The 17,206-nt window shown below is 47.5% G+C and overlaps 1 protein-coding gene across 3 annotated transcripts in view; it reads left to right on the plus strand.

The window, feature by feature from the left end:
• FLCN (folliculin) overlaps positions 1-17,206 on the plus strand; it is a 48,000-nt gene that overhangs the window by 25,657 nt on the left and 5,137 nt on the right. For all 3 annotated transcript variants that reach the window (XM_038763044.1, XM_038763045.1, XM_038763046.1), the window contains 4 exons: positions 2,939-3,030; positions 4,796-4,986; positions 10,465-10,578; positions 12,381-12,504. In XM_038763044.1, the coding sequence (XP_038618972.1) occupies positions 2,939-3,030; positions 4,796-4,986; positions 10,465-10,578; positions 12,381-12,504 (521 nt within the window). The remainder of the gene's footprint in view (positions 1-2,938; positions 3,031-4,795; positions 4,987-10,464; positions 10,579-12,380; positions 12,505-17,206) is intronic.

Consider the following 17,206-nt stretch of genomic DNA (forward strand, 5'->3'; position numbering starts at 1 on the left):
CCCTGAGAATGCAGCGCAAGCATCTCTGCATGCTGGTTTGGAAGATGAGGTTGTACAGAGGCGATTCTGCTGGACTGTCCTCCAGACAGTCCTCTAGACTGTGAGCCCACTGTTGGGTAGGGACCGTCTCTATATGTTGCCAACTTGGACTTCCCAAGCGCTTAGTACAGTGCTCTGCACACAGTAAGCACTCTATAAATACAATTGATTGATTGTGGGGGCCGGTGGCTTGGTCACCTCGGTCACTCAGTCAGCTTCCTCACCTTCTGCAGCCCCTCTAAGGGCTTCCGCCGCTGGTTATTCGAGAGCAACTTTTGAGTCTGGGTAGGAGCCACGCTCTTCCACGACTCTGGATTTTGGGAGCTGCTGAGGTGAAGATAGGCTTTCTGGGAGGCATTTAAACAACGATCCCTTTTCTTGACCTTATTCTAGGAGCCAATGTGTCCTATTCGAGGGCAACTTTTGAGTCTGGGTAGGAGCCACGCTCTTTCATGACTCTGGATTTTGGGACCTGCTGAAGCGAAGATAGGCTCTCTGGGAGGCATTTAAACGATGATCCCTTTCCTTGACCTTATTCTAGAAGCCATTGTGTCCTATTCGAGAGCAACTTTTGAGTCTGGATAGGAGCCACGCTCTTCCACGACTCTGGATTTTGGGACCTGCTGAGGCGAAGATAGGCTGTCTGGGAGGCATTTAAACAATGATCCCTTTTCTTGACCTTATTCTAGGAGCCAATGTGTCCTATTCGAGGGCAACTTTTGAGTCTGGGTAGGAGCCATGCTCTTCCACGACTCCAGATTTTGGGACCTGCTGAGGCGAAGATAGGCTCCCTGGGAGGCATTTAAATGACGATCCCTTTTCTTGACCTTATTCTAGGCCAATGTGTCCTATTCGAGAGCAACTTTTGAGTCTGGTTAGGAGCCACACTCTTCCACGACTCCGGATTTTGGGACCTGCTGAGGCGAAGATAGGCTCTCTGGGAGGCATTTAAACGACGATCCCTTTTCTTGACCTTATTCTAGGAGCCAATGTGTCCTATTCGAGGGCAACTTTTGAGTCTGGGTAGGAGCCACGCTCTTCCACGACTCTGGATTTTGGGACTGGCTGAGGCGAAGATAGGCTCTCTGGGAGGCATTTAAACGACGATCCCTTTTCTTGACCTTATTCTAGAAGCCAATGCGTCCTATTGAGTTAAAACCAATCCAACTGGCTTCCTCAACTTTCCTGAAGATAGTCCCACGTCAGAGGAGTTTCAAGGAGTCTGGTCCCCCAGGCGTTTCAAGGAGTCTGGTCCCCCGCAGCATGCCATCCTGCTTCAAGTCTTAGGTGCCTTGGCCCCTGTGAGCCCACTGTTTCGTAGGGACTGTCTCTTTATGTTGCCAACTGGTACTTCCCAAGCGCTTAGTACAGTGCTCTGCACACAGTAAGCGCTCAATAAATACAATTGATTGATTGATTGATTGATTTGGCCTCGGCCCCCGTAAGGTGTCTCAGCGCAGGTCTTAGATTTTTTTTTTTCTTTGTTCCATGGCCCCGGCGGGACTAGTTCTTTCCCTCTTTTATCGGTTGTGGTTTTTGTCGGGGGGTTGCGGCGGAAGTTCTCATTTACTGCTCCGACTCCCTGCTGTCTGCAGCAAGCACTTAACAAATATCATTTTAAAACAGACGAACAAAAAAAACAGAGTTGGTAGACACATTCCTTGCCCACAAGGAGCATACAGTGTAGAGAAGCAGCATGGCGTAGTGGATAGAGCACGAGCCTGGGAATCAGATGGCCATGGGTTCTAATCCCCACTCCACCAGATGTCTGCTGTGTAACCTTAGGCAAGTCACTTCACTTCTCTGTGCCTCAGTTACCTCATCTGTAAAACGGGATTTGAGACTGAGCCCCACATGGGGCAAGGACTGTGCCCAACCCAATTTGCTCATTATCCACCCCAGCACTTAGTACAGCGCTCTGCCACTTGTCAGCTGTGTGACTTTGGGCAAGTCTCTTAACTTCTCTGGGCCTCAGTTACTTCATCTGTAAAATGGGGATGAAGTCTGTGAGCCCCATGTGGGACAACATGATGACCTTGTATCTATCCCAGTGCTTAGAACAGTGCTTGGCACAGAATAAGCGCTTAACAAATACCAACATTATTATTATTATTATTACAGGGCCTGCCACATAGTAAGGGCTCAACAAATGCTATTATTATTATTAGAGGTGAAGACAGACATTAAAATAAATTATGGATATGTACATAAGTGCTATGGTTGGGATAATAATGGCATTTATTAAGCGATTACTATGTGCAAAGCACTGTTCTAAGCGCTGGGGAGGTTACAAGGTGATCAGGTTGTCCCACGGGGGGCTCACAGTCTTCATCCCCATTTTCCAGATGAGGTAACTGAGGCCCAGAGAAGTGAAGTGACTTGCCCAAAGTCACACAGCTGACAATTGGCAGAGTAGGGATTCGAACCCATGGCCTCTGACTCCATAGCCCGGGCTCTTTCCAATGAGCCACGCTGCTTCTCCATGGATGAATAACTATGAATATTCATGGAGATGAATATCAAGTGCAGAGATACTTAGGTAGCCCACTGTTTGCAATGTAGCAGCGTGGCTCAGTGGAAAGAGCCTGGGCTTTGGAGTCAGAGGTCATGGGTTCAAATCCCGCCTCCGCCACTTAGCTGGGTGACTTTGGGCAAGTCACTTCACTTCTCTGGGGCCTCAGTGACCTCATCTGTCAAATGGGGATGGAGACTGTGAGCCCCCCGTGGGACAACCTGATCACCTTGTAACCTCCCCAGCGCTTAGAACATAGTAAGTGCCTACTAAATGCCATCATCGTTATTATTATTATTTACTCGGCCAACTTCAGCCCTGAAAGTGACCCAGCCAGATAGAAGAAGCGGCGGCAACTAACCTCTTCCCGTCTCGTTCCTGCAAAAGGCTCCTGAAGGCTTGTGGCAGTCGACTGACGGAGAAGCTCCTAGAGGGTGCGCCCACTGAAGACACCCTGGTTCAGATGGAAAAACTGGCAGGTAAAGTTGAAGGCTCCCCGGGTAGAGTAGGGGCAAGAACCTTTCTTCCATTCCCAGACAGTTTCCACCACTTGAGCAACTGTTGTTGAAGTCTGCTGGCAGGCAGCAGGTTAAGAAGCACTTAGTACAGTGCCCTGCACACAGTAAGTGCTCAGTTGACTGGCGAAGGATGCCCTGGAACTGAACGTTCCCGGTCCCAGAGGGGAGTAAGGAAGGCCGTCTCCATTTCTGTGGTATGTTGAAAAGCAGCGTGGCGGCCTAGGGCGTAGAGCACGGGCCTGAGAGTTGGATGGATAATAATAATAATGATGGCGTTTATTAAGCGCTTACTATGTGCAAAGCACTGTTCTAAGCGCTGGGGAGGTTACAAGGGGATCAGGTGGTCCCACGGGGGGCTCACAGTCTTCACCCCCATTTTGCAGATGTGGATGGATGTGGGTTTTAATCCCAGCTCTGCCACTTTTCTGCTCTGTGACCTTGGGCGGGGCGCTGCACGTCCTGGGCCTCAGTTACCCTGTCTGTTAAGTGGGGTTTGGGACCGTGAGCCCCACGGGGGACATTCATTCATTCATTCAATCGTATTTATCGAGCGCTTACTGTGTGCAGAGCACTGGACTAAGCGCTCGGGAAGTCCAAGTTGGCAACATAGAGAGACGGTCCCTACCCAACGGTGGGCTCACAGGCTAGAAGGGTCACAGTCTAGAAGGGATGGATTGCGACCAAACTGGTTACCTTGAATCTTCCCCAGCACTTTTTTAAAAAAAGTAATGGCATTTATTAAGCGCTTACTATGTGCAAAGCACTGTTCTAAGCGCTGGGGAGGTTACAAGGAGATCAGGTTGTCCCATGGGGGGCTCACAGTCTTAATCCCCATTTTACAGAGCACTTAGTACAGTGTCTGGCACGTAGTAAGTACTTAACAAATACCATAAAAAAAAAGCTTTCTCAGTTGCGTTAGTAATCAGTTGCTTTGTCTGTCTGGGGAGTAGTAAATGGTATGAGGTTTTCCGCATTCCCTTCTGGTTCGAGAAAAGAAAAAAAATTGGGACGTGGACCCGTGTTTTCCATTGTATAGCTTCTGGCGTTGTCTTGACGATGCCTACTGTTTGTAATGATTTTATTCCTGGTGGATGGAAGATTATGCCCGAACTGAACTAATGGGATTTATTTGAACCAACGTGGAAGTTCAAGAATGACTGGAATACTTCCTTTGGTGAGAACCATTTGAGCAACAAGGGGAAATTGCCAGAGGCTTTAGGAAAGAACTTGGTTTGGAATCGAATGAGGTTACACGTAGAGAGAGCTACTCAATCTTTGGTTTGCTTTGTTATTCTTATAACATTATAACATTACATTGTTATATGTTGCCAACTTGTACTTCCCAAGCGCTTAGTACAGTGCTCTGCGCACAGTAAGCGCTCAATAAATGCGATTGATTATTCTGCTTCCTGCAGCGGGGGACGCTTGGTCTCTCTCTGAGAGAAGCTTAAAACTGTTGTTAAGCAGTTTTAGCAGTTGTTAACTGTTGTTAAGCGGAATGTACAAAACCAATCTGTGCGAAGGAGAAAGAAACTCGTCCTAATGGGCCCAAAGGTATTAGTTAATATTCTGAGGCCTGAACTTGAACCTGTAGTTAGCTTAAGTAAAACGCTCTGATCCCGAAAGAGGTAGGAAAGCAGCGTGAAACAGTCCCCTAAGAGCTGGCTTCCGGAGGTAATCAAAGAAATGAGCTGATCCTGCTTTGTTTGGTTTTTCTTTCTCCTAGATTTGGAAGAAGAGTCAGAAAGCTGGGACAACTCGGAGGGTGAGGAAGAAGAGAAAGCCCCTGCCCTGCCCGAAGTCCCGGAAGGGCGGGAATTATCCAAATGCCCAAATGATTCGTCCCTGCTCTCAGACTGTGGTGCCTGGCAACCCCGCAAACTGACTGTCTTCAAGTCCCTCCGGCACATGAGACAGGTGAGAAACCCAGGAAGGGGGAGGCCATTTCTCCAAAACATAGAAATGTCCTAATTGCCGCTTTCATTTTCACTTTTCTCTTTACTTATGTGCTACCAGAGACAGGAGAGACACCCAGGAAGGGGGAGACCATTTCTCCAAAACTTAGAAATGTTCTAAATGCTGCTTTAATTTTCACTCTTCTCTTTACTTATGTGCTACCAGAGACAGGGGAGACACCCAGGAAGGGGGAGGCCATTTCTCTATAACTTAGAAATGTCCTAAATGCCGCTTTGATTTTCACTTTTTACTTATGTGCTACCAGAGACAAGTGAGACACCCAGGAAAGGGGAGGCCATTTCTCCAAAACTTAGAAATGTCCTAAATGCCGCTTTGATTTTCACTTTTCTCTTTACTTATGTTCTACCAGAGGCAGGGGAGACACCCAGGAAGGGGGAGGCCATTTCTCCAAAACTTAGAAATGTCCTAAATGCCACTTTGATTTTCACTTTTCTCTTTACTTATGTGCTACCAGAGACAGGGGAGACACCCAGGAAGGGGGAGGCCATTTCTCCAAAACTTAGAAATGCTGTAAATGCCGCTTTGATTTTCACTTTTCTCTTTACTTATGTGCTACTAGAGACAGGGGAGACACCCAGGAAGGGGGAAGCCATTTCTCCAAAACTTAGAAATGTCCTAAATGCCACTTTGATTTTCACTTTTCTCTTTACTTATGTGCTACCAGAGACAGGGGAGACACCCAGGAAGGGGGAGGCCATTTCTCGAAAACTTAGAAATGTTCTAAATGCCGCTTTGATTTTCACTTTTCTCTTTACTTATGTGCTACCAGAGACAGGGGAGACACCCAGGAAGGGGGAGACCATTTCTCCAAAACTTAGAAATGTCCTAAATGCTGCTTTGATTTTCACTTTTCTCTTTACTTATGTGCTACCGGAGACAGGGGAGACACCCAGGAAGGAGGAGGCCATTTCTCCAAAACTTAGAAATGTCCTAAATGCCGCTTTGATTTTCACTTTTCTCTTTACTTATGTGCTACCAGAGACAGGTGAGACACCCAGGAAGGGGGAGGCCATTTCTCCAAAACTTAGAAATGTCCTAAATGCCACTTTGATTTTCACTTTTCTCTTTACTTATGTGCTACCGGAGACAGGTGAGACACCCAGGAAGGGGGAGGCCATTTCTCCAAAACTTAGAAATGTCCTAAATGCCGCTTTGATTTTCACTTTTCTCTTTACTTATGTGCTACCAGAGACAGGGGAGACATCCAGGAAGGAGGTGGCCATTTCTCCAAAACTTAGAAATGTCCTAAATGCCGCTTTGATTTTCACTTTTTACTTATGTGCTACCAGAGACTGGGGAGACAGCCAGGAAGGGGGAGGCCATTTCTCCAAAACTTAGAAATGTCCTAAATGCCGCTTTGATTTTCACTTTTCTCTTTACTTACGTGCTACCAGAGACCAGTGAGACACCCAGGAAGGGGGAGGCCGTTTCTCCAAAACTTAGAAATGTCCTAAATGCCGCTTTGATTTTCACTTTTCTCTTTACTTATGTGCTACCAGAGACAGGGGAGACACCCAGGAAGGGGGAGGCCATTTCTCAAAAACTTAGAAATGTCCTAAATGCCGCTTTGATTTTCACTTTTCTCTTTACGTATGTGCTACCAGAGACAGGTGAGACACCCAGGAAGGGGGAGGCCATTTCTCCAAAACTTAGAAATGTCCTAAATGCCACTTTGATTTTCACTTTTCTCTTTACTTACGTGCTACTTTCTTCTGTGGACTTCAGATACTATTTTGTCCCTACGGCTTCTCGTCTCTGCCTCCAGGCCTTAAGCTTGTTTTGGGCAGGGCACGCGTCTGCTGATTCTCTTGTATTGTGCTCTCCCAAGCGCTTAGTACAGTGCTCTGCACCTAGTGAACGCTTAATAAATACCACTGATCGATTGCGGTGTGGTTAGACAGCAGCAGAAAGGTTTGGACTTGGCTAAGGGAAAGAAGCTCTTGGCAGTGAGAGATGTGAAACACTTTCGCGTGCTAGAGAAGCCACAGAGCCCAAGCTTGGGAGTCAGAAGGACCTGGGTTCTAATCCTGGCTCGCCACCTGTCTGCTCTGTGATCTTGGGCAAGTCACTTAACTTCTCTGTGCTTCACTTCCCGTATCTGTCAAGGGGATTAAGTGTGTTCGAAGCTCTGCTGAGCACTTGGAGTAGACTCCAAGCTCACTGTGGGCAGAGAACGTGTCACGTACATTGTTGTGCCGTACTCTCCCAGGCGCGTAGCACGGCGCCTTGCACACCGTAAGTGCTCAGTAAATACGATCGATGGATTGAGTGGTTACAATACAACAGAGTTAGCCGACTCATTCTCTTCCCACAACCGAGAAACTGAAAAGTTTAGGATTTAGTGTGGAAAGACAGGCGGCGAGGTGGGGCTTGAAGAAAAGCTCACAAAATCATGAACGGTGTGGACTGAATGGACACCGGATTGTTCGCCGACTCCCATAATATCAGACAAGAGGCGTAATTAGTTCACTGAGCCCCCAGACTGAGCCCCCTTTTTCCTCTCCTCCTCCCCACAGCACCTGTATATGTGTTTATACAGATTTGTCACTCTATTTATTTTACTTGTACATATTTACTATTCTATTTATGTTGTTAGTGATGTGCATTTAGCTTTAATTCTGTTTGTTCTGACGACCTGACACCTGTCCACGTGTTTTGTTTGGTTGTCCGTCTCCCCCTTCTAGACCATGAGCCCGTTGTGGGGTAGGGACCGTCTCTATATGCTGCCGACTTATACTTCCCAAGCGCTTAGTACAGTGCTCTGCACACAGTAGGCGGTCAATAAATATCAATCAATCAATCAGTCGTATTTATTGAGCTTACTGTGTGCAGAGCACTGTACTAAGCGCTTGGGAAGTACAAGTCGGCGACACATTGAGACGGTCCCTACCCAACAGCGGGCTCACAGTCTAGAAGGGGGAGACAGAGAACAAAACCAAACATACTAACAAAATAAAATAAATAGGATAAATATGTATGAGCCAGATAAATAAATAAATAAATAGCAGGGGATTCGAACCCCTGACCCGGGCTCTTGCCCCTGAGCCACGCCACTTCTCTAAGGGTGAAGGTGAAGGAACTGAGGCCCAGAGAAATGAAATGACTTGCCCGAGGTCAAACAGCAGGTGAGCGGCAGAGCCGGGATTAGAACCCAGGTCCTCCAACTCCCAATCCGGGGCTCTAGCCACTAGGCCACACTGCTTCTCACCCATGCCATTTATCCCATTCCAGGATATGAATGATTGATTCACACACTCAGCTGTTAACCAGAAAAATCCTGGTGGTTCAGGCCCACCCAGCACTGTACTTAATTATGGTATTTATTAAGCACTTACTGTGTGCTAAGCACTGTATTAAGCCCTGGGATAGATACAGATAATCAGGTGGGATACAGTCCCTGTCTACCCCTTAAGAACTCTTGATACTCACTCTAACCCCACAGCACTTAGGGCCTTACTATCTACTATTTCTCCTATCTGTAGTTTTATTTTAATGTCTGTCCCCCCTTGTAGACCGTAACCTCCTTCATTCATTCATTCAGTCGTATTTATTGAGCGCTTCCTGTGTGCAGAGCGCTGTACTAAGCGCTTAGTACCTTGTGGGCAGGAATCGCTCGCACCAGCTGTGATGTATTGCCAAGCGCTTAGTGGAGTTGTGCCCACAGCAAGCGCTCAATAAATACCATCGATTGATTGATGAGGGTGTTCATTGAAGCTCGGAGGTGGGAGTTCAGAACAAATAAAAGGAAACAGTTCTTTACGTAGTGAGAGATAAGACTATGCAGTTAGTAATCAGAGGACCTTGTGGAGGCAGAAAATATCAGTAGGTTCAAGAGGAGGAGGCATAAATAAAAGTGTTGAAACCTGACTTGAGCAACTTCCTTACTTTCCTGAGTTCGCAAACTTGTCTCGCGCTGTACTGCTAGCTAGAAGTTCCCAATAATACACAAGTCGGATTGCCTGGGTTTATATGGGTAGGGACCGTCTCTATACGTTGCCAACTTGGACTTCCCAAGCGCTTGGTCCAGTGCTCTGCACACAGTAAGCGCTCAGTGAATACGATTGAATGAATGAATGAATACGTATTCTTCCTTCTTCTTCTTAATGGCATTTATTAAGCGCTTACTATGTGCAGAGCACATATTCATTCTATTTAATAATAATAATAATGATGGCATTTATTAAGCGCTTACTATGTGCAAAGCACTGTTCTATTTTATTTTGTTAATTTGTTTTGTTGCCCGTCTCCCCGTTCTAGACTGTGAGCCCGTTGTTGGGTAGGAACCGTCTCTATATGTTGCCAACTTGTACCTCCCACGAGCTTAATACAGTGCTGTGCACACAGTAAGCGCTCAATAATACAATTGAATGAGTGAATGAATACATACTCATTCTATTTATTTTATTTTGTTAATATGTTTTGTTGCCCGTTTCCCCCTTCTGGACTGTGAGCCCGTTGTTGGGTAGGAACTGTCTCTATATGTTGCCAACTTGTACTTCCCAAGAGCTTAGTACAGTGCTCTGCACACAAGCGCTCAATAATACAATTGAATGAGTGAATGAATACATATTCGTACTATTTATTTTATTTTGTTAATGTTTTGTCTTGTTGCCCGTCTCCCCCTTCTAGACTATTAGCCCGTTGTTGGGTAGAAACCATCTCTATATGTTGCCAACTTGTACTTCCCAAGAGCTTAGTACAGTGCTCTGCACACAAGCGCTCAATAAATACAATCGAATGAGTGAATGACTACATATTCATTCTATTTATTTTATTTTGTTAATATGTTTTGCTTTGTTGTCTGTCTCCCACTTCTAGACTGTGAGCCCGCTGTTGGGTCGGGACCATTCTATATGTTGCCCAGTTGTCCTTCCCAAGCGCTTAGTACAGTGCTCTGCACACAGTAAGCGCTCAGTAAATACGATTGAATGGAGGAATGAATAAATTCACACAAGGGATCAGTGAAGGGAAAGATAGGAACTAGAAGTAAGCGGGAAGTGCATCCTTAACCATTGGGGTGGATGTCCCGGAGGACATGTCAGATGGTTCTTCTCAACATCCAGATGCTAATGACAGAGGTAGAATACTGGGCTCACGCAGTGGTGGCATTTCTTAACTTCTTATTTAGTGGCTAAAAATAATATACAAGTTTCTTTAATGACATGATAGACTGTGAGCCCACTGTTGGGTAGGGACTGTCTCTATATGTTGCCAATTTGTACTTCCCAAGCGCTTAGTACAGTGCTCTGCACATAGTAAGCGTTCAATAAATACGATTGATGATGATGATGATGATACAGTTCTTAAGGCGAACTTCAATTGCATGGCGTATTGCTGTGTAGAGGTTTTTTAGCGGTAAATCAGTGGCATCAGGTAGCTGCCAAAAGACCGCAATTCAGAAATGCTTTTCCTTTTCAGGTCCTAGGAGCTTCTTCCTTCCGAATGTTGGCCTGGCACGTCCTTATGGGGAACCAGGTCATCTGGAAAGGTCGGGACATGGATCTTGTCCAGTCAGCGTTCGACGTTCTACGGGTAGGAATCCGTTTCTCCCTCCATCTGAAGTCCCTCGTGCCTCTATCAGGAGGGTTTGTACATTGGGGAGGGGAAAAAAAAATCTGGCATCCGTGTTCAGGTCTAAATCGGGCGGAAATCGAACCTATCAAACCCATCGGGAAGATTTAGAAAGAGCTCAGCAGCTAAATCCAAAATAGACCTTTTTCGTTTCTTCCCGGCTGATGCTCCAAAAGGAAATGCGGTGGGTGTAATTTAAAAAAAAAATCCAGATTTTCCGAGAAACAGGAGGGCCCTCTCACCTCCTCCCGCAAAAAGCGCTGACGTCCTGCGACCGTCCCTTGGTCTCAGATGGATAAAGACCTCACCCGTCCCTTCGGAGCGGTACCCCAGTCACCGGGCATTGCCGGGGGAAGGGACCTGATGAGGGTTGCCTTTTTGAAAGATGAGGTGACCCATTCCCCCGCCCCCGAACCTCACGGGGCAAGGGAAACCTAAGGCCTAAGCCTATTCCCGTTTAGCGTTGATGTTGGTTCTGAATGGCTGCCTCCGTCTCATCTATCCCCCCATCTTACCTCCCTCCCTTCCCCACAGCACCTGTATATATGTATATATGTTCGTACATATTTTTTTACTCTATTTATTTATTTAATTTATTTGTACATATCTATTCTATTAATTTTATTTTGTTAGTATGTTTGGTTTTGTTCTCTGTCTCCCCCTTTTAGACTGTGAGCCCACTGTTGGGTAGGGATTGTCTCTATATGTTGCCAATTTGTACTTCCCATGCGCTTAGTACAGTACTCAGCACATAGTAAGCGCTCAATAAATACGATTGATGATGATGATGATGATGAGAGCTCACCTCCTCCAGGAGGCCTTCCCAGACTGAGCCCCTTCCTTCCTCTCCCCCTTGTCCCCCTCTCCATCCCCCCGTCTTACCTCCTTCCCTTCCCCACAGCACCTGTATATAGGTATATCATCATCATCATCAATCGTATTTATTGAGCGCTTACTATGTGCAGAGCACTGTACTAAGTGCTTGGGAAGTACAAATTGGCAACATATAGAGACGGTCCCTATATATGTTTGTACATATTTATTACTCTATTTATTTATTTATTTTGCTTGTCCATATCTATTCTATTTATTTTATTTTGTTAGTATGTTTGGTTTTGTTCTCTGTCTCCCCCTTTTAGACTGTGAGCCCACTGTTGGGTAGGGGACTGTCTCTAGATGTTGCCAACTTGGACTTCCCAAGCGCTTAGTCCAGTGCTCTGCACACAGTAAGCGCTCAATAAATACGATTGATGATGATGATATGTTTGTACATATTTATTACTCTATTTATTTTGCTTGTACATATCTATTCTATTTATTTTATTTTGTTAGTATGTTTGGTTTTGTTCTCTGTCTCCCCCTTTTAGACTGTGAGCCCACTGTTGGGTAGGGACTGTCTCTACATGTTGCCAACTTGTACTTCCCAAGTGCTTAGTCTGGTGCTCTGCACACAGTAAGCGCTCAATAAATACGACTGATGATGATGAAGCAGCGTGGCTCAGTGGAAAGAGCCCGGGCTTTGGAGTCAGAGGTCATGGGTTCGAATCCCGGCTCCCCCAACTGTCAGCTGGGTGACTTTGGGCACGTCACTTCACTTCTCTGTGCCCCAGTTCCCTCATCTGTAAAATGGGGATTAAGACTGTGAGCCCCCCGGGGGACAACCTGATCACCTTGGAACCTCCCCAGCGCTTAGAACGGTGCTTTGCACGTAGTAAGTGCTTAACAAATACCATTATTATTATTATTATTATGATCTTCTGTAGACCATGCTGCCGGTGGGGTGTGTTCGGATTATCCCGTACAGCGACCAGTATGAGGAGGCCTACCGCTGCAACTTCCTCGGACTCAGTCCGCAGGTCCAGATCCCACCGCACATCCAGTCATCAGGTAACGATTCGGATCAAAGAGACACGTGTTCGGTTTTGGACTCCTCCTACCCTGCATCGTTGGAAAAAAAGTTCCAGGCTCCTTGCAGGGAGCTAGAGGTTCCTTTGGGCATCTAACAATAATGATAATAATAATAATGGCATTTATTAAGCGCTTACTATGTGCAAAGCCCTGTTTGAAGCACTGGGGAGGTTACAAGGTGATCAGGTTGTCCCACGGGGGGGCTTACAGTCTTAATCCCCCTTTTACAGATGAGGGAACTGAGGCCCAGAGAAGTGAAGTGACTTGCCCAAAGTGACACAGCTGACAGTTGGCGGAGCCGGGATTTGAATCCATGACCTCTGGACCCAAAGCCTGTGCTCTTTCCACTGAGCCACGCTGCTTCTGTACAGTAATGAGTAACAATAATAATTACGGTATTTGTTAAGCGCCTAGTAGGTAGCAAGCACTGTACAAAGCGCTGGAGTAGAGGCAAGGGCATAGGGGCGGCCACAGTCCCCGTCCCATATGGGGCTTGCTGTCTGAGTAGGAGAGAGGAGGATTTAATCCCCATTTTACAGATGATAATAATAATAATGATAGCGTTTATTAAGCGCTTACTATGTGCAAAGCACTGTTCTAAGCGCTGGGGAGGTTACAAGGTGATGAGGTTGTCCCACGGGGGGCTCACGGTCTTAATCCCCATTTTCCAGATGAGGGAACTGAGGGCCAGAGAAGTCGAGTGACTTGCCCAAAGGTCACACGGGGGCTCACAGTCTTAATCCCCATTTTCCAGATGAGGGAACTGAGGGCCAGAGAAGTTGAGTGACTTGCCCAAAGTCACCCAGCTGACAAGTGGCAGAGCCGGGATTTGAACCCATGACCTCTGACTCCAAAGCCCGGGCTCTTTCCACTGAGCCACGCTGCTTCTGTAAGGTACAGAGAAGTCGTGACTTGCCCTAGGTCACACAGCAGCCAAGTGACAGAGCCAGGATTCATCACTGTGGTATTTAAGCGCTTACTATGTGCAAAGCACTGTTCTAAGCGCTGGGGAGGTTACAAGGTGGTGAGGTTGTCCCACGGGGGGCTCACAATCTTAATCCCCATTTTCCAGATGAGGGAACTGAGGGCCAGAGAAGTTGAGTGACTTGCCCAAAGTCACCCAGCTGACAAGTGGCAGAGCCGGGATTTGAACCCATGACCTCTGACTCCAAAGCCCGGGCTCTTTCCACTGAGCCACGCTGCTTCTCTAAGGTACAGAGAAGTCGTGACTTGCCCTAGGTCACACAGCAGCCAAGTGACAGAGCCAGGATTCATCACTGTGGTATTTGTTAAGCGCTTACTATGTGCCAGGCGCTGTACTAAGCGCAGGGGTGATACAGGCAAGTCGGGTTGGATGCAGTCCCTGTCCAGCGTGGGGCCCACAGTCTTCATCCCCATTTTACAGAGCAGGAAACTAAGGCACAGGGAAGTGAAGTGACTTGTCCAAGGTCACCCAGCAGACAAGTGTGCTGTGCGTAGAAAAGCAGTGTGGCTCAGTGGAAAGAGCCCGGGCTTTGGAGTCAGAGGTCACGGGTTCAAATCCCGGCTCCACCAAGTGTCAGCTGGGTGACTTTGGGCAAGTCACTTCACTTCTCTGGGCCTCAGTTACGTCATCTGTAAAATGGGGATTAAGATTGTGAGCCCCACGTGGGACAACCTGATGGCCTTGTATCCCCCCAGCGCTTAGAACAGTGCTTTGCATATAGTAAGCGCTTAAAAAAAATACCAATAAAAAAAGTGGTGGAGCGGGGATTAGAACCCATGACCTTTTGACTTCCGGGCCCCTGCTCCATCTACTACTCCATGCCGTTTCCTAGGTCCTCTCAGCATTCCATTCATTCATTCAGTCGTATTTATTGAGCGCTTCCTGTGTGCAGAGCACTGTACTAAGCGCTTGGGAAGTCCAAGTTGGCGACACATGGAGACGGTCCCTACCCAGCAGCGGGCTCACAGTCTAGAAGGGGACTGCTCCATGTGATGATGATGATGATGGCATTTATTAAGCGCTTACTATGTGCAAAGCACTGTTCTAAGTGCCGGGGGGATACAAAGTGATGAGGTTGTCCCACGTGGGGCTCACAGTCTTCATCCCCATTTTACAGATGAGGGAACTGAGGCCCAGAGAAGTGAAGTGACTTGCCCAAAGTCACACAGCTGACAAGTGGCGGAGCCGGGATTTGAACCCATAACCTCTGACTCCAAAGCCCGGGCTCTTTCCACTGAGCCACGCTGCTTCTCTGTGCTCCTTCCACTAGGCCACACTGCTTCTCTCAGTGTGGAATCAATCAATCGTATTTATTGAGCGCTTATGGTGTGCAGAGCACTGTACTAAGCGCTTGGGAAGTACAAATTGGCAACATATAGAGACGGTCCCTAACCAACAGCGGGCTCACAGTCTAGAAGGGGGAGACAGACAACAAAACAAAACATAGTAACAAAATAAAATAAGTAGACTAGATATGTACAAGTAAAATAAATAAATAAATGGAATTCATTCATTCATCCAATCGTATTTACTGAGCGCTTACTGTGTGCAGAGCACTGTACTAAGCGCTTGGGAAGGATGAGTTGGCAACATGTAGGGACGGTCCCTACCTAACAGCGGGCTCACAGTCTAGAAGGGGGAGACAGAGGACAAAACCAAACATATTAACAAAATAAAATAAGTAGAATAGATATGTACAAGTAAAATAAATAAATAAATGGAATTCATTCATTCATTCAGTCATATTTATTGAGCGCTTACTGTGTGCAGAGCACTGTACTAAGCGCTTGGGAAGTCCGAGTTGGCAACATGGAGAGATGGTCCCTACCCAACAGCGGGCTGACGATTAAACCAACTTTCTGCCTCGGCAGAGAGCACAGCAGGTCATTCAGGGGGTCGTCTTGGAAGTAGGGGATGCTCTGGAAATGAGGGTCTGGAGGTTGTCCGAGCTGTATGGCGGCCTGCACTGGCGTCTCTTACGTGAGTTATTTCCCATTCCTCCACTGCTTGGAGTCCTAGCTAAGGAGGGTTCGCTCTCCAGTTGAAGTTGCCCAAAAAAGTGAGGGGGCTAGGGGGCAACGACAGGGCGGCCTGGAAGCCGGGGGACCCGCGGTCCGATCTGTGGCTCAGTGGAGAGAGCCCGGGCTTTGGAGTCGGAGGTGGAGTTGGAGACCTGCCGGTCTCAGCTCCGCAACATTGCCAAGATCCGCCCTTTCCTCTCCATCCCAACCGCTACCCTGCTTGTTCAAGCTCTCATCCTATCCCGTCTGGACTACTGCACCAGCCTTCTCTCTGATCTCCCATCCTCCTGTCTCTCTCCACTTCAATCCATACTTCATGCTGCTGCCCGGATTGTCTTTGTCCAGAAACGCTCTGGGCATGTTACTCCCCTCCTCAAAAACCTCCAATGGCTACCAATCAATCTGCGCATCAGGCAGAAACTCCTCACCCTGGGCTTCCAGGCTGTCCATCCCCTCGCCCCCTCCTACCTCAGCTCCCTTCTGTCCTTCTCCAGCCCAGCCCGCACCCTCCGCTCCTCTGCTGCTAATCTCCTCAGCGTGCCTCGATCTCCCCGTCCCGCCGTCGACCCCCGGCCCACGTCCTCCCCCTGGCCTGGAATGCCCTCCCTCTGCCCATCCGCCAAGCTCGCTCTCTTCCTCCCTTCAAGGCCCTACTGAGAGCTCCCCTCCTCCAGGAGGCCTTCCCAGACTGAGCCCCTTCCTTCCTCTCCCCCTCGTCCCCCTCTCCATCCCCCCATCTTACCTCCTTCCCTTCCCCACAGCACCTGTATATGTTTGTACATATTTATTACTCTATTTATTTATTTATTTTACTTGTACATTTCTATCCTATTTATTTTATTTTGTTGGTATGTTTGCCTTTGTTCTCTGCCTCCCCCTTTTAGACTGTGAGCCCACTGTTGGGTAGGGACTGTCTCTATGCGTTGCCAATTTGTACTTCCCAAGCGCTTAGTCCAGTGCTCTGCACATAGTAAGCGCTCAATAAATACGATTGATTGATTGATTGATTGGAGGTCAGGGGTTCAAATCCCGGCCCCGCCAATTGTCCGCTGGGTGACTCTGGGCGGGTCACTTCACTTCTCTGGGCCTCGGTTACCTCATCTGGGAAATGTGAGCCCCCCCTGGGACAGCCTGATCACCTTGTGGCCTCCCCAGTGCTTGGAACAGTGATTTGAACATGGTAAGCGCTTAATAAATGCCATCGTCATTATTATTATCCCAGCTCTGCCACTTGCCTGCCATGCCACTTTCCAGCCCTCGGTTTCCTCATCTGTAAAATGGGGATGATACCTCTTTTTCCTCCTCTTACTTCGAATCATCATCAATCGTATTTATTGAGCGCCTGCTGTGTGCAGAGCACTGTACTAAGCGCTTGGGAAGTACAAATTGGCAACATATAGAGACAGTCCCTACCCAACAGTGGGCTGCGGGCCCCATGTGGATCGACGGGGACTGTCTGACCTGATCTATCTGGTCTGTGCCCCAGCGCTTAGTACAGAGTTTGGCACACAGTAAACACGTCATTATCCATTCATTCGGTTGTACCTTCTAGACTGTGAGCCCGCTGTTGGGTAGGGACTGTCTGTATATGTTGCCAACTTGGACTTCCCAAGCGCTTAGTCCAGCGCTCTGCACACAGTAAGCGCTCAATAAATACAATTGAATGAATGAATGA

Source organism: Tachyglossus aculeatus, chromosome 21 (genome assembly GCF_015852505.1).
Source record: "Tachyglossus aculeatus isolate mTacAcu1 chromosome 21, mTacAcu1.pri, whole genome shotgun sequence".
NCBI classification, from domain to species: Eukaryota; Metazoa; Chordata; class Mammalia; order Monotremata; family Tachyglossidae; genus Tachyglossus; species Tachyglossus aculeatus.